At 43.8% G+C, this 23,613-nt stretch overlaps 1 protein-coding gene across 2 annotated transcripts in view; it reads right to left on the bottom strand.

Moving 5' to 3' along the window:
• Positions 1-275: 275 nt before the first annotated feature.
• Positions 276-23,613, bottom strand: part of TRIM24 (tripartite motif containing 24) — a 230,085-nt gene continuing 206,747 nt past the window's right edge. Inside the window, exons 19-20 of one of the 2 annotated variants that reach the window (XM_033951827.1) lie at positions 23,212-23,382; positions 276-1,381 (exon numbers count right to left, since the gene is read on the bottom strand). In XM_033951827.1, coding sequence (XP_033807718.1) covers positions 1,172-1,381; positions 23,212-23,382 — 381 coding nt within the window. In that variant the 3' untranslated portion in view covers positions 276-1,171. The remainder of the gene's footprint in view (positions 1,382-23,211; positions 23,383-23,613) is intronic. The other variant, XM_033951828.1, reaches the window with a different exon arrangement.

The raw sequence follows: 23,613 nt of genomic DNA, 5'->3' as shown, positions 1-23,613 counted from the left end.
CCTGTTACTGTACCCTCCCCTCATAAAATATGAACATGTAAACTAAAGCAATGCAATTCAGCTCAGCAAGATGGCCCAATCTTGTTTCTTACTACAATAATATCTATTGTTATTGTACCACAAATGCAATTAAAAACCTGTATCAGTATGCCCATTTGACCATTTCTGGTGGCATTAATACTTAAAATATTTGATAATTTTGAAATGTTAAGGAGATACTTTGCTTAAGCTACAACATTTAAATAGTAGAACTCATCAGATACCAGACTCTGAACTTTAAAGCAAGACAATTTATGAAGAAACATTTTTTTAAAAAGGGGGGTATAAGAAAATTGTGCTGGCATTATCACAATTCATGGTGCAATCGAACTAGTATTATCCATATCCTGTATGCTAAGAATCATTTTGGTTCAGTAAAATTGGATATTTTGTATTTTCATGTCTTATTGTTATTTCTCATTAAGCAAATTGCCAACAATACTTCAGGATGAAAGTCAGAACCACAGCCAGTTGTAGTGTCTAAAAAATGGTAGATACCATAGCTATTTAACTTTGAATAATCATATAAACAATGGCAACTCTTATACAGGAAGAAAATATGCCATGGATGTAGAAGTATGCTGATCACAATCAGGTAAGTACAAAAAACACATCTTCTCTTGTATTTTCAATATTATCCATTTAAACTTCTGTTAAGAGTCCACAGAAAGCTTTAAACATAATTCATGTTTTCAAGGGGTGGAGATTAAAATAATACAGCATCACAGAAGTGGAAAGTTATGGAGGCTAAATGGGGGGTGAGGTGGGGAGCCATCCATGTAATTTTGAGTTGTCACTTAAGTCTCACAGTAAAATTCATATCAGTTTCATAGTAGCTACATCTTGAAATGGAAGCCTGTAGAAATTCTGCTCTTTCTTCTTTCTCAGGTCAGAAATCAAGCACTTTCTGCAAGAGGTTAGCAGTTGCAGTTTTGTTTTCCTGAAAAATTATGGAAGATGCTACCACATCACCATTCTTCCTGACTTTACTGACACAAAAGCTTAATATAACTAGTGGCACACATCTGTAGGCCTAGAAGCGAATGGTTTGAAATTCCCTTTTCTATGACAGGCTTTTTGTCTTTTTAATATAAAGCAGATAATATTGTAGTGGTGCATCTGATGGAGCTTCTTATTTGAACACTAGTCTGTCATCCCCTTTGAAACGCTTTTTTCTAGGTACTACAAAGTCGTCATCTGAATCTTCACTCAGTTGAGAGTCCTCTCTATCATTCCTGTAAAGTCCAGTTTGAGGAAATTTTCGTTCTGGATAAAGATTTAAAAGCAGTTCTTCAAAGTAGGACTCCAGTTTCATGCCAGCACTGGCCACTTCTGAATCAGGCTACAGAACAAATTAGAAAAATAGCAAGTCAAAACAAAGCAAAAACTATATAACTTAAGTCCTTTCATTCTTCAGCTACATTGCACTGACTTGTATCATCTGTATAAATCTTGAATTTCAAATTCAAATCTTGGAACAACTGGCTTACTATCCTATTCTAGGATAAACAGATGAATAACAATTGCAGCTAGGTTCTCAAAATTCTGTATTCTAGTTGGCATTTTCAATAAGATCTGTGAGCAGAATTTATAAAATTATAGCACTCCTTTCATAACTCATTATTAATTTGTAAACTGCTTTGCAGTACCTTTATTAAAGGCAGTATAGCAAATCCTGAATACACAAACAGTAAACAAACTCTATTGTTACTAAAAAGGAGGAAAAATTAGGATACACATAAGACTTTCACTTATTTCTGAGCTCTGAGAAAATGAGTTCCATATTAATGCCATTGAGGTCTAAGTGCCCCAAAGGTGACCAAACTGGCAAGATGAACCCCCTTCCACCAACCAAAAAGAAGAAAAACCCCCCACAGGCTTCCAACATCAGCTAATTGAAAGGAAATTCCAATCAGCTGAGCCGGTTTCAGGGAGACTGCTGGCTCGGCTGATTGGGATTCCCCTGTCAGGATTAGCTAAACCGGCAGGGAAATCAGATTTCTCTCTCTCTCCCTCACCGATCCCCCTACACAAGGGATCTCAAAGTCCCTCCTTGAGGGCCGCAATCCAGTCGGGTTTTCAGGATTTCCCCAATGAATATGCATTGAAAGCAGTGCATGCACATAGATCTCATGCACATTCATTGGGGAAATCCTGAAAACCCGACTGGATTGCGGCCCTCAAGGAGGGACTTTGAGACCCCTGCCCTACACAGAGATCCTTGCCCTATACCCATCCCCCCAACATCCCCCGACAACCCATACCCTCCCCTGTACCTTTCCTCAGCACAATCGGCAGGAGGGATGCCAACTCCATCCTGCCACTGGGCCTCATCAAATTTCAACACCACACTCCAAACTGTGGCACTTTCCAAACACCCAGCACCCCACCCCAACATTAACACCCAGCACCCCAACCCCGACATTAACCCCATACCTTCAATGCCAATTGGGCAGGAGGGATGCTCATTCCCTTACGCTGAGAGGTCCGTCTTCATAAAGGCTTTTCCCTTCCCAGTATGCTGGGGAGGGGCCTAAGGCTCTGATTGGCCTGTGCCTAAGACCCATCCTATGGGAGGGGCCTTAGGTGCCTAGGCCAATCAGGGCCCCTTAGGCCCCTCCCTCCTCATCTAGCTTGGCAGAGTTCTTCTGTGACATGATTCACAAGATCCACCTTGAATTCTGAACAATGTTGCCTCCCCCGCTGCGCCTTCTGACTGTCCGCTCTGTTGACCTCCCTTCGACAACCCTTTCTTCCTTTCCTGATATTACGGAAGAGGAAACTGCTCACCTTCGCTCCTTCTCCAAACCCACCACCTGTTCCTCTGATCCTATTCCTACCTGCCTACTCGGATCCATCGCTCCCACTGTGATTCTTCCCATGTCACATCCTCAACCTTTCACTGTCCACTACTATGATTCCTGATGTCTTCAAACATACTATAGTTACGCCCCTCCTTAAAAAGCCCTCGCTAGACCCTACTTCCCCCTCCAACTACTGCTTATCTCCTGCCTCCCCTTCCTATCCAAACTACTCGAATGTGCTGTTCACCACCTTTGCCTGGACTTCCTTTCTTCTCACAATATTCTTGACCTGCTTTAATCGGGCTTTCACCATCTGCCCTTGCTAAAGTCTCTAACGACCTGTTCCTGGCCAAATCCAGTAGAATCTACTCTATCCTCATTCTTCTCGATCTGCTGCCTTTGACACTGTTGATCACCACCTCCTTCTCAACACAATGTCCTCACTGGGATTCCGGGGTTCTGCTCTCTCTTGGTTTTCTTCCTATCTCTCTCGTCGTACCTTCAGCATATGTTAAAGTGGATCCTCCTCCGCCACCATCCCGCTGTCTATTGGCATACCCCAAGGCTCTGTCCTGGGCCCTCTCCTATTTTCCCTATATACCCTCTCTCTTGGTTTGCTGATCTCCTCTCTTGGTTTTCAATATCACCTCTATGCTGATGACTTCCAGATCTACCTCTCCACGCCGGATATCTCTGCGGGAGTTCAGGTCCGAATTTCAGCCTGCCTGTCTGACATTGCTGCTTGGATGTCTCGCCGCCACCTCAAACTAAATATGACTAAAACTGAACTCCTTATCTTTTCCCCCAAACCCACCTCACTCCTCTCTCCATTCTCTATCTCTGTGGATAACTATCCTCCTCCCTGTCTCGTCAGCTTGCAACCTTGGGGTGATCTTTGACTCCTCTCTCTCCTTCTCTGCTCAGATCCAACAGACCACCAAATCCTGTCATTCCTCTTCTATAACATTACCCAAATCAGTCCTCTTCTCTATGAACACACGACCAAAACCCTTGTCCACACTTTCATCATCTCATGCTTAGACTACTGCAACGTACTTCTCTCAGGCCTCCCACGCACCTGTCTCTCACCTCTTCAATCCGTTCAAAATGCTGCTGCGTGACTCATATTCCGTGAGAGCCGCTATTCTCACATTACTCCTTTTCTCAAGTCACTTCATTGGCTCCCCGACCATTTCCGAATACAGTTTAAACTCCTCTTGCTGACCTACAAGTGCATTCGCTCTGAAGCCCCCTGATATCTCTCCTCACTCATCTCCCTCTATGCCCCCCCTGTGATCTCCGCTCATTGGGCAAGCCCCTCTTACCTGTACTTTTCTCTTCCACTGCCAACTCCAGACTCTGTCCCTTCTTTCTTACAGTGCTGTATGCCTGGAACAGGTTGCCTGAATCAATACGTTGTGCTCCGTCCCTGGCAGTGTTCAAATCCAAGCTAAAGGCCCACTTTTTTGAAACTGCTTTCAACTCTCAACTCCCCCTCACTGCTGTCAGATACCGTGTTTCCCCGACAATAAGACACTGTCTTATATTATTTTTGGGCCCCAAAAATGCACTAGGTATTATTTTCGGGGAAACTGCCCAATCACAAAATCACAGCATCTTTCTATTCCCCCTTCCACGCAGTCAAACCCCACACTGACCCCTCCAACTCTCCCTCCCCATCAGCAATGCGACAGTGGAACGGCCTGACGTGAGAAGGCTTGAAGCAGCCCGTTTAGATTGCGGTCGGCGTGGGGAGAGATGGAAGGGTCTGCTGTGGCATTTAAGAAGATCCCAGTACCAGCAGTGGACTTTAATTTTGCTTTCCCCTACCCCAAAAATAAGTGCTTCAGCTAGGGTTTATTTTGGGGGTAGGGCTTATATTAAGACCTACCCCAAAAATCATATTTGGACTTATTTTCGGGTTAACACAGTATCTATACCCACTATAATCTCCCCAACTCTGCTGCTGTCAGATACCTATACCCACTCCAACCCTGAAATATCCTTTCTAAATTAGAGTGTAAGCTCTTCTGAGCAGAGATTGTCTATTGTATGTTAAAATGTACAGCGCTGCGTACGCCTTTCAGTGCTATAGAAATAATAAATAGTAGTAGTAATTTATTTGTTAACATGGTACCTTGGAAGACCTATGACCAACTTTATATAGGGTTCTGCCCACTCTGCCAAGAATAGTACTAGCATACTCCACTAGAAGAGACTGGTGCTGCAATTGAGGCTTATTGAATCCTGGACAAGACTGAATCCTGTATAAGGTGTTCTGTTTACTTGGAACCACTGTGACTAAAGAGATGCTTCCCAATTTTTAAACATAGCCTCCTTCATGAGGTTGAGGAACAGGAGCTTAATGCAATTTTTCAGCCACTCTGAATTGTAGTTCTGTTCCCTCTTACCTTGTGTATTAGTCAGTCTATAAGTCTATTTGTCTAACCCATTATTCTAAATTTTTAAATTGTATGTCTAAATATATGTTTATATTTTTATCAGTTTTGTACCTCGCTTAGTAAAACTAAATAAACAATTCATCAAAACAAAATAAAACTTGAAACTTATAATCCAATGCATCAAACAGTTCAAGTTTCAAGTTTTATTTAAATTTGATGAATCGCTTATTACATACTAAGCGAGTAATAGTAAAATATAAAATAGATCTAGAGTTCAATGTACAGCATTAAAAGGGGTTAAAAACAGACAGACTCAGATACAAAGGGGAAAAAAAGAAAGAAAGGGAGACAGTTACAAAATTAATATTTTTCATAATTAAAAAGGAAAAAGCCATATTAGGAAAAGACATGAGGAGCGGGATTAAGATTATTAAAAATGGATTATTTAAAGATGAAATGCATCTCTAAAAAGAAAAGTTTTTAAATTATTTTTGAATCTGCTGAGATCTTTAGCTTCTCTTATATATAAAGGCAGGGCATTCCAGGTTTGAGGGGCCATCACTGAATATATATCGTGACGTCTGGTTCCAATAATTTTCAAAGAAGGAACCATTAGCAACCCCTGAGTTGTGGATCAGAGAGAACGTGTCGTATTATATGGGATTAGCAACCGATCTATAAATTGAGATTCATTGGTAGATAGTATTTTAAATACTAAAAGTAAAATTTTATAAGTTATACGGTAATTGATGGGAAGCCAATGTGAGTCAATCAAAAAGGGAGTTCTGCTCAAGGCTCAGGTTCAGATTCCATATTTATGGGAAGAGCCTGACCCACCTGCCTGATGAATTTTGTAAAAGATAAAACTTTCAGGAGACAGTTCTGGATAATCAGAGAAGGAAATATAAGTCAGATTAGAGTCATATTCCTCAATGTTTTTGTCTTGGAGATGTAGAACACCGAGTTGAACAATGTGGAGAATGTTGATGATGAGGTGTAGGAGTGTGTCAACCACACTGTTGAGAATTACTCCGAGATGGTCTCGATGTATGTCAGCGTTGACTTGAGGAATGTCTGGACAGGGAAGAGCTACGGTCCCTCGATGATGCAGCTCTCCTAGACAATGATCGGCGTCGATGCGACATTGAAATCGAGCACTTGATGACAGTTGGGAGTGTTGCTCGAACTGGGCTGGTGCTTACATTTGATGCAATTGGAGTATCGCTGCTAATTCTCTCTGTACCAGCTCTTTAAGTTGAAACAATTTTTATTGATGACCGCACAAAACAATTAACAAGAACAAAGATAGTGAATAATATGATCATTTATACAGGAAAACTCCTACCAACTCTGCCTCCCCCCCCCCACAGTCTGCATGGTTCAAGACAGTAGCAATGAGTTTCCTGCTGAGAAACAAACAATAAATTACAAAAGAGCCCATAATTGAAAAGCGGGTGTCAAAACAATGAGATAGTCCTGGACCCCTACTCAGCAAGGGATTAGGAAAACATTAAGTACTAATAGATATACCCTGATAAAGTGGACCAACCCTGAAATCCCCATGAAGCCAACCCAACCCCCCACCCAAGTTGTTCTCGAAATCTGTACCAGTTCTTTAATTTGATCTTGTAGGGATTGCACTGGTACCATGGAATACATCGGTGCCTTGGGTGTTGAGGCATTGGTGACCTCGATGAAGAGACATGTATTAGAAGAGACACCACTTGGAGGGACGGTGATCTTGCCTCAGTGCATCGATACTTGGAATACGTCAGTGGTGTAGACGCCTGAGAAGATGCCAATGCATGTTTAAATGGGGAAGAGTGCTTCTTAGCCTTTTTAGCTGGTACTGATACTGAAGTTGGTCTGTGGACATCAGCACTGGAGTCAGCAGACATCCTGGATGTTCCCAATGGACCAAAAAGCTTTTCGTATTGAAGCTGCCTGGCTTTTAGTGACCTCTTCTGCAGAGTAGAACAGCGGGAGCAGGACTTTGCATAGTTGGCAGGAACAAGGCACTGAAAGAACCAGTTATGTGGCTCAGTAGCCAAAAAGCACAGTTACTTACCGTAACAGTTTTTATCCAGGGACAGCAGACAGCTATTCTCAACATATGGGTGACGTCATCCATGAAGCCCGGATGCAGACCGCCTCGCAAGCAGACCCGCTTGCAGAAACGTAGAAGTTTTGGAGTCAGCCGCACTGTGCATGCGCGAGTGCCTTTCCGCCCAGCACAGGGCAAGTCTCCTCAGTTCAGATAGCTAGCAGAGAAGCCAACCAGGGGAGGTGGATGGGTTGTGAGAATAGCTGCCTGCTGTCCCTGGATAACAACTGTTACAGTAAGTAACTGTGCTTTATCCCAGGACAAGCAGGCAGCCTATTCTCAACATATGGGTGACCTCCAAGCTAACCAGAATGGGATGGTGGGAGTGTTGGCAACTTAGGAGAATACATTTTGTAATACTCTCTGGCCAAAATGGCCATCCCGTCTGGAGAAAACATCCAGACAATAGAAAGAGGTGAAAGTATGAACCGAGGACCAGGTAGCAGCTTTGCAAGTTTCCTCAATAGGTGTAGATCTGAGGAAAGCTACTGAAGCTGCTATGGCTCTGACTCGACTCTGTATTTGTAGTTGTAGTTCAGCCTGGGCATAGCAGAAAGAGATACAAGCAGCTATCCAGTTGGAGATGGTACGCTTAGAGATGGGATTTCCCAACTTGTTTGGATTGAAGGAGACAAAAAGTTGAGGAGCAGTTTTGTGTGGTTTGGTGCTTTCCAAGTAGAAGGCCAAAGCACGCTTACAGTCCAGAGTATGAAGAGCTGATTCTCCAGGATGAGAATGAGGTCTTGGAAAAAACACTGGAAGTACAATAGAATGGTTGAGATGAAATTCTGAAACCACTTTAGGTAAGAATTTAGGATGAGTACGGAGGACCACCTTGTCATGATGGAAAATTGTGAAAGGTGGATCAGCAACTAAAGCTTGCAGCTCACTGACTCTTCGAGCAGATGTTAGGGCAATGAGAAACACCACGTTCCAAGTAAGATACTTAAGATGAGCAGTAGACATTGGTTCAAATGGAGGCTTCATCAACTGAGCAAGAACAACATTGAAATCCCAAACCACTGGAGGCTGTTTGAGAGGAGGTTTGACATTGAAAAGTCCTATCATAAATCTGGAAACCACCGGATGAGCAGAGAGGGGTTTACCTTCAATAGACTGATGGAAAGCAGCAATTGCACTGAGATGGACTTGGATCGATGTAGACTTGAGACCAGAGGTGGATAAGTGCAAAAGATAATCTAGAACAGAAGATAAGGAGGAATCTTGAAGCTCATCATGAGGGATGCACCACGTAGAAAATCTAGTCCATTTTTGGTGGTAGCATCGTCAAGTGGCAGGCTTTCTAGAAGCCTCTAAAATGTCTCTTACAGTTTGAAAAAACTGAAGAGGAGTTATGTTGAGAAGTACCAAGCTGTCAGCTGTAGAGACTGCTGGTTAGGATGAAGTAGAGATCCTTGAATCTGTGTATGCAGAGACAGAAAACCGGTAGAAGGTATGGCTCCCTGCTGCTGAGTTGAAGTAGAAGTAGTCTCGGCCACCGAGGAGCTATCAGAATCATGGTGGCATGATTGGTTTTCAACTTGACACGAGTCTTGAGAATGAGAGGGAATGCATACAGAAAAAGATTTGTCCATTCCAATAGGAAAGCAACTGCCTCGAGGATACGAGAATATATCCTGGAGCAGAACTGAGGCAGTTTGTGGTTGTGCGGAGATGCAAAGAGATCTATCTGAGGTGTTCCCCACTCCGAAAAAATGTGATGAAGAGGAGAGGAATTGAGTGTCCATTCGTGAGGTTGCAGAAGACAACTCAATTTGTCTGCCAAACAGTTTTTCGCCCCTTGAATGCAGACAGCTTTGAGGAAGGTGTTGTGGAGGATTGCCCAGTCTCAAACCTTCAGAGCTACTTGACAAAGGAAGGGAGATCCCGTCCCCCCATTTGTTGACATAGCACATGACGACTTGGTTGTCCGTCTGAATGAGGACTACCTGGCCGTGAAGAAGATATTGAAAAGCTTTGAGAGCACTGAAGATCGCTCTGTGTTCCAACAGATTGATGTGACACTGCCGATCTGTACTGGTCCAATGGCCTTGAGTACGGAGACTATCGAGATGAGCCCCCCAAGAGAAGGTCAAGAAATCTGTAATGAGGACCTCCTGATGAGGGGGCGTTTGAAACAGCAAGCTCTGGAGAGACTGGAAGAGAGCATCCACCAGCGGAGAGACTGTAATGTGTCGAGAGAGTGGGTCGCAAGCCTCATTCACTGAGATGCCAGGGTCCACTGAGGTGAAGTCTGGCAAAAGGAGTCACATGTACTGTGGAGGCCATGTGACCTAGTAGTACCATCATGTGTCTCGCTGAGATTTAAGAGCGGGAAGACACTGCAAGACAGAGTTGAAGAAGAGCCTCCAGACGTTGTTGTGGAAGGAATGCTCTTAGTTGGATAGCTCCGATGAATTGTAGATTCTGAGGGCTGAAGTTGGGATATGGGAAAATTGATTTAGAATCCCAAGCTTTGCAGGAATCACGTAGTTTGTTGGGTCGCTACAATAACCCCATGAGATGCTGAATCATTGATGAGCCAGTCATCTGGGTAGGGGAACACCTGAAGACCATGGTTCATTAGAGCTGCTGCTGCTGCTGCTACCACCACCAGGAACTTGGTGCACACTCTGGGAGATGAAGCCAGGCCAAAAAGTAGCACTCTGTATGGATAATGCAGATTCCCCACCTGAAATATTCACGCTGCTGGCCTCAATAACCTGAAGTGGAAGACTATTCCAGCGATCAACCACCCTTTCGGTGAAGAAGAACTTCCTAGTGTCACCGTGTCGTTTCCCGCTCCTGATTTTCCACTGATAACACATCATCCAAAGCTTCCAGATGATCTTAAGCTCGCCGATTTGAATCTTGGAGTTCAACCATAAGGACTGACACATGGATTGATGAATCGGAATAGGTGTTAGGTTATTAATAAATTTTAATGTTTGCCATGTGGAAACTAAAATTCAATTGTCCTTATAAAGCCTAGGTAACTTGATGCTTAATAATAATAATAATAACAACTTTATTTTTCTATACCACCATAGTCAAATGACTTCTAGGTGGTTCACACTGAAAGAAGGCTGGACAATCAGCGAATTATAGAATGCATGAAGAAAAGATGTTACATAATAAATTGGAGTTACATGGGGAAAAAATCCATGAGAGAAGAAAGAAGTTACATAATACACTGGGGTTACATGGGGAAAGAATACATGAGAAGGTCTTCTGCTTAGGCAAGGAATTTATCAAATAGAGCGGTTTTAATTGATTTTCGGAATGCGTTGTAGGTCTGTCTGGCTTTATTTATGTGGTTTCCTAGCCAGGATTGTTGTCTGTTTGCTTGAACATGAAGGTTCTGTCTAGGAAGGATTTGTATTTGCAGCCTGTGATCTTTGGGTATGCAAAGATATTTTTGTTTCTGGTTGTACGTGTGGAGTTGTGTAGAGTGAAGTTTGTTTGCAGGTAGGAAGGTGCTAGGCCCCAGACTTGTTTGAAACAGATACATGCAAATTTGAACAGTATTCGCGCCTCCACTGGTAGCCAGTGCAATTTTTTGTAGTAGGGGCTAATGTGGTCTGTTTTTCTCAGTCCGAAGATCAAGCGAACTGCAGTGTTTTTCACTAGTCTTAATTTTTGTATTGTTTTTTTGGGGATACCCAGGTAGGTGATGTTGTAGTAATCTAGGGTAGATAGGATCAGCGACTGCACCAGTAATCTAAAGGATGTTGTGTCAAAGTATGTTTTAATAGTCCTTAGCTTCCACGGCATGTAATAGCATTTCTTCAACAGTCTGTTTGTGTGGTCAGCCATGGTTAAGTGTGTATCTAGCATGATACCCAGTATTTTTATGGTTTTGGAGATTGGATATTCGTGGTCATTTATTTTTAATGACGTTTTCGTTATTTTGTCGTTGGGGCTTGCCAAAAAGACTTTTGTTTTCTCTGTGTTTAGTTTTAGTTTGAAGCTGGAGGTCCATTTTTTGACAGGAGATAGGAGTTGCCATTCCAAGTAAAGCTAGTCCGGAAGATGCTCCATGAGCTCAGGAAGGATCCAATACATACCCTGACGCAGTATCTAGGCCTGATGGTACCTGTAAAAGTTTGGGAAATTTACCCCACCCGCCGCAATTGGTTTTTGTAAAGATACTAAAGCAACTCGAGCAGTTTTACCCAGCCATTTGGCGAGAATACTATTCAATTTCTTATAAAAGGACTCCTGAAAATAAACTGGCAACATACCCATTTGGTAGCAAACCACAGGCAAAATCATCATTTTACCTGTTTGGACTCTCTCCCACCAAGACAGATGTAATGGGTTCCATTGCTCACACATTTCTGAGATCTTTAGCAATAAGGATTTTTCATTTACTTTCATTGTATCTTTCAGTGTTTTTTTAATCCAAATACCTAAATATTTTATACCCTCTTCTTTCCAAAGAAAAGGGAATGAGTCAAATAATCCTTTTGGACAGTGTACATTTAGTGGAAGAATCGCCGATTTACTCCAATTTATTTTACATCCAGAAAATTTTCCAAATCTGTCAACCAAATCTAATAAATGCGGGATGGTAGATTCAGGATTCCTCAAATAAAGCAAAATGGCATCTGCATAAGCAGAGACCTTATATTCCCGACCTGCATAAGGAATACCCTGAATCTCCTTTGCCTGTTGAATAGCCAATAACAAGGGTTCCAAAACAATATCAAAAAGCAAAGGAGATAATAGACATACTTGTCTAACTTTCCTCTCCAGACAAAAACATTATTAATATATATACAGTGGTACCTTGGATTACGAGCATAATCCGTTCCAGGAGCATGCTCGTAATCCAAAATGCTCGTTTATCAAAGCGAGTTTCCCCATAGGAAATAATGGAAACTAGCTTTGATACGTTCCCACCCCCCCACCGAGGCCAGCAGCGCTGCTCCTCCCCCCAAAAGAACCAGCATTGCTCCCCCCGAAGGCCCCGCGATCCGACACCCCCCCCACCAACCCCCCCTGAAGTCCCCCAGAGCCCTCTTACTTTAATGTAGCACCAGCATGTCGGCCTCCTCTTCTGTGCTGGCCTTGAGCATGTGCGCATGCTCAAGGCCTGTGAGTTCATGTTCTCTTCGAGATTATCGGAGAGAACGAGAACTCGCAGGCCTTGAGCATGTGCACATGCTCAAGGCCAGCACAGAAGAGGAGGCCGACATGCCGGTGCTACATTAAAGTAAGAAGAGGGCTCTGGGGGACTTCAGTTTGTGGCGGGGGGTGGAGTGCCGGATTGTGGGGGGAAGGGTGCCGGATTGCGGGCGGAGGGCACTCGCAAATCGAGGCGCGCTCGGTTTCCAAGGCACCGATTTTGCGAATGTTTTGCTCGTCTTGCAAAACACTCACAAACCGGTGCACTCGTAAACCGAAGTACCACTGTATATATATAATCTGGCAGAAAAGGAACTATACAAGGTTTGAATCATTTGTATAAATCCGGAACCAATACCAAACCAATCCATTGCTTGATACTTAAAGGTCCATGCCACACAATCTAAGGCCTTCTCTGCATCCAAAGATACAGAGAAGGCAGGATCTTCCATGGCTTTTGTTAAATTTAACTATGAAGAGCCAGTCTGGTGTTATTTGATGAATGTCTTTGAGCAACGAAACCCGTTTGGTGCATACCAATAATATATACATTAATCAACTGAACTTTGCCACCTATCTCATGACTCTTTATCAAAAGCTTTCTGAAAATCTAGATACACTGTATCAACTGGCTCACCTTTATCCACATGTTTATTCACACCTTCAAAGAAGTCAAGCAAATTTGTGAGGCAAGATCTCCCTTGGCTGAACCCATACTGACTCTGTCTCATTTAATCATGTTTGTCTACGTGTTCCACAATTTTATTTTCTATAATCGTTTCTACCATTTTGCCCGGCACCGAAGTGAGGCTTACCGATCTTTAATTTCCCAGATCTCCCCTGGAGCCCTTTTTAAAAATTGGCGTTAACATTGATCTTCAGGTACTACAGACGATTTTAGCGACAGGTTAAAGATCACTAAGAGCAGGTCAGCAATTTCATCTTTGAGTTCTTTTAGTACTCTGTGATGTATACCATCTGGTCCTGGCAATTTACTACTTTTTAACTTGTTGATTTGGCTTAGTACATCTTCTAGATTCACTGAGATTTCTTTCAGTTCCTCCACATCATCACCCTTGAAAACCTTTTCCAGTTTAGGTAGATCTCTTACATTTTCTTCCGTAAAGACCGAAGCAAAGAATTAATTCAGTCTTTCCGCTATGGCCTTATCCTCCCTGAGCACCCCTTTCGCTCCTTGGTCATCCAATGGTCCCACAGATTCCCTCACAGGTTTTCTGCTTCTGATGTACCTAAAAAAATTGCTATGAGTTTTTGCCTCTTTTGCAAGTTTCTCTTCATATTTTTTCTTAGCTGTCTTTCTCAATGCTTTGCATCTAACTTGCCAGTGCTTGTGTTTCTTCTTATTGTCTTCCTTTTTCCATTCTTTAAAGGATGTTTTTTTGGCTCTAATAGTCTCTTTCACTTCACCTTTTAACCACACCGGCTCGTTACTTCTTCTTTCCACCTTTGCTGATACGTGGAATATATCTGGTCTGGGCTTCCATGACGGTATGTTTACAGTCCTAACCTTTGCAACCAATCCTTTTAGCTTCTTTATAACCATTTTCCTCATTTTATCATAGTCGCCCTTTTGTTTTAAGTTTTTTATTGATTTTTTCACATATCAACAAGTGTTATAAATTTTCCATACATTTATCTTAATACACTTGATATCTCTATAATGTATTTTATATAAACCATATTTTATATTATTTTTCTTATGAATTTATATAACATATATATTGTAATGATTTTATCAATTATTATTTAATTATGAACCCTTTTCCCTCCCTTTATCACATTAATTTCTCATAAGACTATTATTCATTCATTATGATATATTTTTTATAATGTATAATAAAGAGAATAAATTCTTTACCCCTTCCCTCCCTCCCTTCTTTAACCATTATCTTATTATGGGAAAAAATTAAAATCAGTCATTGCAAAAATCTGTTAATGGTCCCCAAATCTTCTTGAACTTATCCATATATCCTTTTTGTGTTGCAAATGTACGCTCCATCTTATATATATGGCAAACTGAGTTCCACCAAAAATTATAGTTCAATCTGTCATAATTTTTCCAATTATGTGTAATTTGCTGTACTGCTACTCCAGTCAATATAAATAAAAGTTTATTGTTATTTGATGAAATTTGACTTCGAGCTCTCATTGCAGTACCAAACAAAATCGTATCATATGTCAAGGCTATCGGATTTTCTAACATAGTCGCCCTTTTGAAAATTAAATGTCCCTACAGTAGATTTCTTTTACAACGTCACTCCCAGTATCAGCTCAAATTTGATCATTTTATGATCACTGTTTTCCAGCAGACCCAACACAGTTAAAACTTCCTATGTCTTGCATTCTATGTCTTGCATTCCACTAAGAACCAAATCTCTTATCGGTTCCCGGACCAGTTGCTCCAAGAAGCAGCCATTTATGACATCTAGGAATTTTACCTCCCTAGCACTCCCCGATGTAACATTTAACCAGTCAATGTTGGGGTAATTGAAATCATACTATATATTTCAATAGAGCATAATTCAATTATCAAAGAAAACCCCAAAACTATGCTTGACACAGTAATGATCACTCCACTAACCACTGTGTAGGACAATACAGGGTTAAGAAAAATCACAGTATATTGCACTCAGCTAAACAAGCCTCAGTTAATGCTTCATGGGCTCAAAAAAAACTCCACAGCAATATTTTCTGCAATTCTATCACATTGTCCATATAATGTTTCATCCACAGGATCAGTCAGCATCAATATTCAAAAAGCAAACGCTACAGTGTATTAACACCAAGCACTGTTGAAAGTAAACAGAAAAAAAACTTATCTGTATTTTCATTGAAGCACACCACTTCTGCTCGTTTCTTCACACACACCAATACCCCGACAGGGAGTCCCTGTTTCGCTGGTCAGAGCTGCATCAGGGGATAACACTACAGCTGCGACACTCACACACACTGCAGAAAACTTGGGCTATTCCACACCCAGTTTCAGGAAAAATGGCACTGGTGCTAACAGACACTCAGGCAAAGCCTCAAATCGAGGTACAAAGCTCCTTCTCAAGAGGATTCACCAATTGCCTGGGCGGGAGAGGAGTGATCATTATTGTGTCAAGAATAATTTTTGTTTTTAATTTGATAATTGAAATCACCCTTTATTATAGTGTTGCCCATTTCTCCAGCTTTCCTAATCTCTGAAAACATTTCTTTATCTGTCTGCTCATTTTGTCCTGGGGGACGATAGTATAACCCAACCCTTAAATTCCTTCCCTTCACACATGGAATTTCTATCCGTAAGGATTCCACACTGATATCTATGTCATGCAGAATGCTTATTTTATTTGATTCAATTCTCTCCTTAACATATAGTGCAACCCCCCCTCCAATTTGATCCACTCTATCCCTTGCGATATAATTTGTACCCAGGTAACACAGTGTCCTATTGATTGTCCTTCTTCCACCAGGTCTCCGTGATGCCTATTATATCTATTTCATCATTCAGTGCTATATACTCTAACTCTTCTATTTTATTTTTTAGGCTTCTAGCATTTGCATACAGACACTTCAAATTGTGTTTTTTTTCCTTGCAACTACAGGCTGCAACTTACTCTGTCTGCCTCTTAAACCCTCCTGGCTTTCTTTCACCATTATCGGACCCTCTCTACCAGGACTCCCTAAATATCCTGTTTCAATAGTATCCTCCAAGGATACCTCACACCGAACCATCTGCTCCCGGGCGACTGTCGGCTTTCCCGCACATCTCAATTTAAAAGCTGCTCTATCTTCTTTTTAAACATTAGCGCCAGCAGCCTGGTTCCATCACGGTTAAGGTGGAGTCCATCCATTCAGAACAAGCTCCCCCTTTCCCAGAAGTTTGCCCAGTTCCTAACAAATCTAAAACACTCATCCCTCAATCACGCATTGAGACTTTGGAGCTCTACCTGCCTCTTGGGTCTTGCACGTGGAACTGGGAGCATTTCTGAAAATGCAACTGGGAGCATTTCTGAAAATGCAACCCTGGAGGATCTGGATTTCAGCTTTATACATAAGAGCCTAAAATTTGACTTCCAGAACCTCCCTCCCACATTTTTCTATGTCATTGGTACCTACATGTACCAGGACAGCTGTCTCCTCCCCAGCATTATCTAAAATCCTATCTATGTGACCCCACAAAGTAAATCAAGTCCCTGACTGCGCACCACTCACGAGGTGGTACTGGGACTACCACTTTGAGATCTAACAATCCTTGAAGGGTCTGGTAAAAAATGTGCTTTCCTCACGCTGCCTGACAGGGAGAAGCGAGAAAATGATCTGGCAATGAATGGGTGAACTCCAGAGCATAACCGTCCTGAATTACCTCCAGTACCCAATGATCGGACGTGATCTCTACCCAGTGAAGATTAAAATCATGCAGCCAGACGCCTACCAGAATTAAAGCAGGCAACAGGAAGGAGTCATTGGGCAGGACAGGCTGCAGGGGAACCGGCGGGGACACAACCAGCACCCCCGCGGGCCCCTCAAAAGGACTGCATGCGCTGTAAATACTGGCCTCTGGAAAGCCCAGGGGTCTGAAAAGAAGAAGCCCTTCGCCCAGGGCGGAGACAGGAAAATCATGCCCGTGCCCACGAGCAGGACCACCCCGTGCCAGCGGCCTAGTTCTATCTTCAGACAAACGAGGCATTTTAGAATCTGTGAAGGTCTGAACCAACTTGTCCAGATCCTCACCAATCAAGAAAGACCCCCTAAAGGGGAATTTCATTAGCTTAGCTTTGGACGCCACATCCGCCGACCATGCTTAAAGCCACAAGGTACGGCATGCTGCCACTCCGAAAGCCATAGACTTGGTAGAAGCACACAAGAGATCATACAAGACATCTGAGAGATAAGAAGCACCCATTTCAATTTTTGCAACTTCCTGCTCTACTATGTCCCAATTATCAGACTCGCTGTCAAGGACACGCACAGCCCAGCGAAAACATGCCCGAGCAACCAGCCCACCACACATCACCGCCTGGACTATCAGAGCTGTTACATCAAAACTCTGTTTGAGGAGAGGCTCTAACTTACATTCCTCAGGGTCCCTCAAGGCAAAACCCCCCTCCATAGGCACGATATGCTGCTTCAAGATGGCCGAGACCACTGCGTCCAACACCAGCGACTTCAGAGTCCCGATCCCTTTCCGGGATAGGGTATAGGTGGGCCATTGAACACACAAAGCTAAAGGGCGCCTCTAGCACCTGCCACTGTGCGAGCATAATATCCTGAATATCCTAATGCATAGGGAAAGAGCGGGAAACAGGGCAGAGCCCCTAAAGCAAGGGGTCCACCACACGTGGGGGCTCCGACATGGTGTCCTCGGACCAGAACAGGAGACCGGCAAAGGCATCTCACGGAGCTCGTCCCACTGAAAAATGCGCCTCATGGACACGTCAGCGCTAGCAGATGGAGCGCAAATCCACCGTTAGCGGGAAAACCGTATCCCACAGAGGATCCTGGAGAGCTCCCCAAAGGGTCTAGGTTTTGAGAACCAAAAGACTGCTCCTGTCAAACCAGCAGCGTCCCCCAAGACCCACGGGTAGTGGGACACGAGAGGAGCAGAGGGGAATAGCACTGTCACTGAATGGGGCGGGAACCCCCCCCCCCCTCCCCGAGACCCCTGGAGCGGAAGCAGGACCTCCAGCCGCAGGCATAAGCCATACAAGAAAATATGGGAAAAAACCCATCAGCGGCCCCATGGGACTCAGCAAACAACCTGCCGCCTATGGCATCAAACAGGGATGAGGTCACCTGAGACTAAACAAAATTGGAGGTGCTTCCTGCCAAAAATGGAGCTGAACCGCCAAAAAAAAGAAGCTGCATAGACTTGCAGCAGCTCAGAGGCCTAAACCGCCCCAGTCGCTAATGCAGGCAAGCCTGCATCAGCTGTAAAGAGAGTCCTCAGCCGCTTTTCAGAAAGGGAATCCTTTCTGCCTGACCATGGGTGGCGGGGAAAGCACAGTTACTTACCGTAACAAGTGTTATCCAGGGACAGCAGGCAGATATTCTCACTGATGGGTGACATCACCAATGGAGCCCCAGCAAGGACACTTCAAGAACTTGAAAAAGTTCTTGACGCCGGCACTGCGCATGCGCGAGTGCCTTCCCGCCCGACGTAGGCACGCGGTCCCTCAGTTAAGATAAGCCAGCTAAGAAGCAAACCCAGGGAGGTGGGTGGGTTGTGAGAATATCTGCCTGCTGTCCCTGGATAACACCTGTTATAGTAAGTAACTGTGCTTTATCTCAGGACAAACAGGCAGCATATTCTCACTGATGGGTGACCTCCAAGCTAACAGAGATGGGATGGTGGGAGAGTTGGCCAAAGAAAATACAATTGTAAAACATAATGGCCGAAGTGCCCATCCCGTCTGGAGAAAAAAACAGACAATTGTGAGAAGTGAAGGAATGAACTGAGGACCAGGTGGCAACTGTATAGAATTCCTCAGTAATGTAACTATAAGAAAAACAACAAAAGCTGCCAGGGACTGGGACACGATATTCCCATGCCAGGCCAGTCGGAGTAAGGAGAACGAAAGGGAGGCAATCAGCCAAGAGAAAAACTCTCTCATGAATATAAGATATCCCAACTGAGTGGAGTCAAAAGAAAAAGTTGGGATAAATCACTGCGGTTGCGACCTGAGTAAGAAGGAGGACAAAATCCTGCTTATTAGGACAAAACATAGAAAGCCAGACTCCTCGTAGAAAAAACAAGGTGCAGGAAACAGCATAGACAACAGAACTGACTGAGCGAAAGGAGAACAGTAGAAGATACTGTGCACATGAACACAGAATCACCTTGGCTTGATGAAAGACTGATAAGGAGGAAGCTGCTAGCCGGGCATGAAACTCACCAATCCCCCTGAAAGAGGGAGGCAGAAGGAAAAACCATGTTTCAGGAAATAAACCCAAGTAGGGCTGACGCCAGTGTTACAAATGGTAGCGTCAACAAGCAGGAAAGAACCACAGGAAATGTCCAGAGGACAGAAGAAGGAATGAGGTGTGGTTACACATATGAAAAACCTCTATCATGATCCTGGGAACCAGAGGAGAAATCAGAAAGCTGTGGTTCCTTGATAGATCAAGGGAAAAAATGCAAGAGCATCAAAATGAATTCTGAGAGCTATAGACTCAAGACTAGAAGCAAACAAAGAAAAAATACCACTGGTAGGAAGGTGGAAACAGGCAGAGAAAAAGATACCAGGAAAGAAAACGAAACCACTCTTGATATCAACAAGGGCGAGTGGCCAGTGTCCTGGCAGAAGTCAACAAATGAGCTGAGAAAGATGTAAATAAAACGGACGCAGCCCAAAGAAAGAAACAATAAAGATTGGAAGAAATCAAAAATGCCCGAGTCGGAGTAAACCGAGCAGGAAAATGAGAAGAAGAAAGGGCTCCCTAAAAATTGAGTGGACGAAGAAGGGAGAACTCATGCTGACCAGATCACCATACAGCATGGTGGTAACAACTCTCGTGAGCTTGATGTAATTCAAGAGGAGCAGAAGCGAAGGGAATGCATATAAAAATATGCTCGCCCCATCCAGGAGAAAAATAGCCGTCACCAGACGAAGAAAAATCCTGGAATAAAAGAAGTAAAGAATCCTGCTGAAATTGGCTGCTAGAAAAATCAGCTCCCCATGAATATCAGCAAGAGCAGATGGCTTATTGTCTCAAAGGTCACAAAAACAGGGCCTCCTGAGATAACAGGAGAGAGCCGTAGACTCCTTTTCTCAATGACATGTAGTGTAAAACCCCTGAATTGACTGTGCAAGGAAGGAGGACTTGAGGACAGAGTAGATGATGAAAATCATGAGGTCCTAAAAATAATTAGAAGAATGAGGAAAAATATGATGCCTGGCAGTCGAAAGACCCTGAGGCTGAAGAATGCCTAGAGGAACCCCAGGCAGAAAATAAGATGCATGGAGGTAACAAATAAAAAAGGGAACCCCCATAGAGACTAGAGATCAAAGATATACATGCTTTGAGAGACAAACCCTCGCCTGGTACCACTGAAAAAGAAAAGACCACTGAGGAGTACAAGAATGTAGTCTGACTCGTGGCATAACAGAACCAGGAGAATGCCTGTTGTTCAGAAGAAACAACAGGTGTAAGATTGAAACAATCTGAAAAAATAAACACTTAGCAGAGTGGAGGCAAGAAGTACCCAAAAGAAACACAGACATGACTACGGGTACGGAAAATGAAAAGGTAAAGAACATGAGATGGGCGAGAAAAACGTCTGAACCATCTCTCAGGGAAAAAACAACCGGGTAAAAAAACCCAATGCTCAAAAAATGGAAAAAGAAGAAGGCCGAGTAATCAAATAGATGTGGCCAGCACAATCAGATACTCCCTGAATAATCTGGGAGGACAAAACCTAATACTGGTAAGTAGAAAGGATGAAAAACGCAGCTCGAAAGCCATATGAATTGGAGCCTATGGCGGCTGTCCGGAAAATCAGGAAGCAGAACCATGAGGTCCAAGAACCAGAAAAGAAGGGAAGAGTTTTCCTAACTCGAGTAATCGAAGAGAACCCTTCAAGGAGAATAAGCAGTAAAAAAAACAGGAAGTACTGCCTAAGATCCCCCGGAAACTCTCAACAGAAAACAGAGTCTGAGAGCAGGGTGAAAAGATCAAATGAAGGAATCCTCCACATGAATAGAACGCAGAGCCTAGGCTCATAGGAGTACATGAAGACTGATAAGACAGCCGCCGTGAAAGTAAGACCTGCTACACAGATGTGGTCACCAGGTCCATAAAGTAGAGGAAACATGTTCCAGCACAGCCCCAGGAACACCTCACCAATCAGACATATTCAAATCCTGTCCTGTGGAGTAATGATAAAAAAAACAGACACTCAGATGCAGACCAGATCCGTAAAACACAGATCTGAAACTGAAAAGCGGCTACATGGAATGTGAACATAAACATATGCCAAGGAAAACAAGGCAGGCAGGAGAGGAATCTAGGAAGCCCAGTTGGCTAACTAGTCCCCAGCCCTGTCCACTTTGCCCAGAAAGACAGAGGCCTACATAGAAGCCGTGAGAAGGAACTCCACCAGGAAGGAAACAAGGAGACATGTGAACTGCTTCATAGGGCGTGTCACAAAAGTCCCGATAGAGATCAAGGAAGGGAAGCAAACCACCTTTGAGGAGAGAAGTAGAAAGAAGGAAAAGAAATTCTGAAAGGAAAGAAATGATTATACAAAGTCAACTCCCAAAGGAATGCCTTTACAGAAAGTATCCTAATGGATCTGTAAAAAAACAATATGTCATGCAAGTATGAAGGCTTTGTGAACCCCACTCAAGGGAAAAAAAGCACATGTAATGTAGAAACACCCACCACTTCAGAGAGAGATGGGGCGTAGTTCCAAAAGACACCCCCAGCCTCTCAACCAGTCAAAACCAAGCCCATCAAGGAGTCGATGTCGAGGGCCAAATACAGCTTGAAGACTGCAAAGCTGTCCCATACCAGAACAACACCGACACCGGTAACTACAACGACAACTGGTGACACGGGATAGGGGTCAACAAAATCAGAGAAGACTCAAGTGAAATGTCCCCGGAATTAACCGGGCAGCACTAGAAGAGACGGTGTCGAAAGAACCCAAACAACTGGATCACAGTTGAACTTGGGGATGTCGAGGAGAAAATCCGACATCGACCTGGAGGTTGATATGAATTGCGACATCGATCAGAACTGACGACAATAACATGGCGTCGAGAGAGAAGTCGACATCGAATAGGGAGGTCGACACCAATGAGAAAATGTCTACATCATGCTCAAGAACAGTGAAAATATGCTGATGTCGATCGAAATTGTGGGCATGAAAGAAACACTGTTAAAAATGGAGAATCGGTACCAATGGATAAAACGCTGGTACCAAGGGTCAACAATCCTGAGATGAACAAAGCTGGTATCAAGGCACACAGCACCACCGGAGCAGACGGGAAAGGACACCAGTACCGTTGGTCCATGACCGGTATCGTTGGTCCATATCCAGAACCGAAAGTGTCATTGCCATGCAGAGAGAAAAGGACACTGGTACCATTTGTCCATGAGTAGTACCCATGATGTCAGTGCCCAGGAAAGAGAAAAGGACGCCGGTACCATTGGTCCATGACTGGTACTGACGGTGTCAGTGGCAAGCAGAGAGAAAAAGGACACCGGTATCATTGGTCCATGTCCAGAACCAAAGGTGTCATTGCCAAGCAGAGAGAAAAGGACACCGGCACTGTTGGTCCATGATCGGTATTCCATGGTGTCGGTCCAGAGTAGAAAGAAAAAAGCACTGGCACCCAGGGCCCATGACCGGTACCATCGGTGCCGCTCCTGAAGGAGAAAGAAAGAACACCTGTACCCATGATCCCTGACCGGCACCATTGGTGTCGTTCCAGAGCAGGAAGAAAAGAACACCGGTACTCTTGGTCGACGACCGGTACCACAGGTGTGGCTCTAGAATAGAAGAAAAGAACACCGGTACCTTTGTCTCGTGATTGGTACCATCGGTGTTGCTCCACGCTTCCAAGATGAACATGCCCATATCAAGACAGTCATCGACATCGAAGCGGAGCCAGATATAGGGCTGGAAAAAGGTCGATAGGACTTGACTCACTGCTACAATAACCAAAGTGGGCAGGGTTAGACTTACTGCTACAAAAAAGTCTAAAGGAGAAAACCAACTTACCAAAGAAGAAGCATCACGGGCGGTGTGGACCGGAGAAGCGGTGCTGGAAGTACGCCAGGTACCGGAGCACTGGTGTCGTCTGGGGCCCGATTGCTGGTACCCAATTGCTGGTACCGGATCACTGGCGTCGACTGGTGCCGGATTCCTGGCGTCGTCGACGGGAACCTGCTTCTGGAGAAGACACATGAAAATGCGCTGAAGAGGAAAAAAGCAAGGGAAGAAAAATCGGCTATGCCGAGGTCCCGAGATTGCTAAGATAACAGAAGGATGTCGGTGAAGACAAGTTCCACCACAAAACAACCGCGTGGAGGAAGATTGGGCAGGAAAAACCAGCCGGGGACAAGAGCCATGCAGAGGGGAGAAAAGAAAATGGCAATCCATAAGGCCCCATAAGGCCAAACC

This window comes from Geotrypetes seraphini, chromosome 7 (genome assembly GCF_902459505.1).
Source record: "Geotrypetes seraphini chromosome 7, aGeoSer1.1, whole genome shotgun sequence".
NCBI classification, from domain to species: domain Eukaryota; kingdom Metazoa; phylum Chordata; class Amphibia; order Gymnophiona; family Dermophiidae; genus Geotrypetes; species Geotrypetes seraphini.
This window is presented reverse-complemented; position numbering and strand designations above follow the sequence as displayed.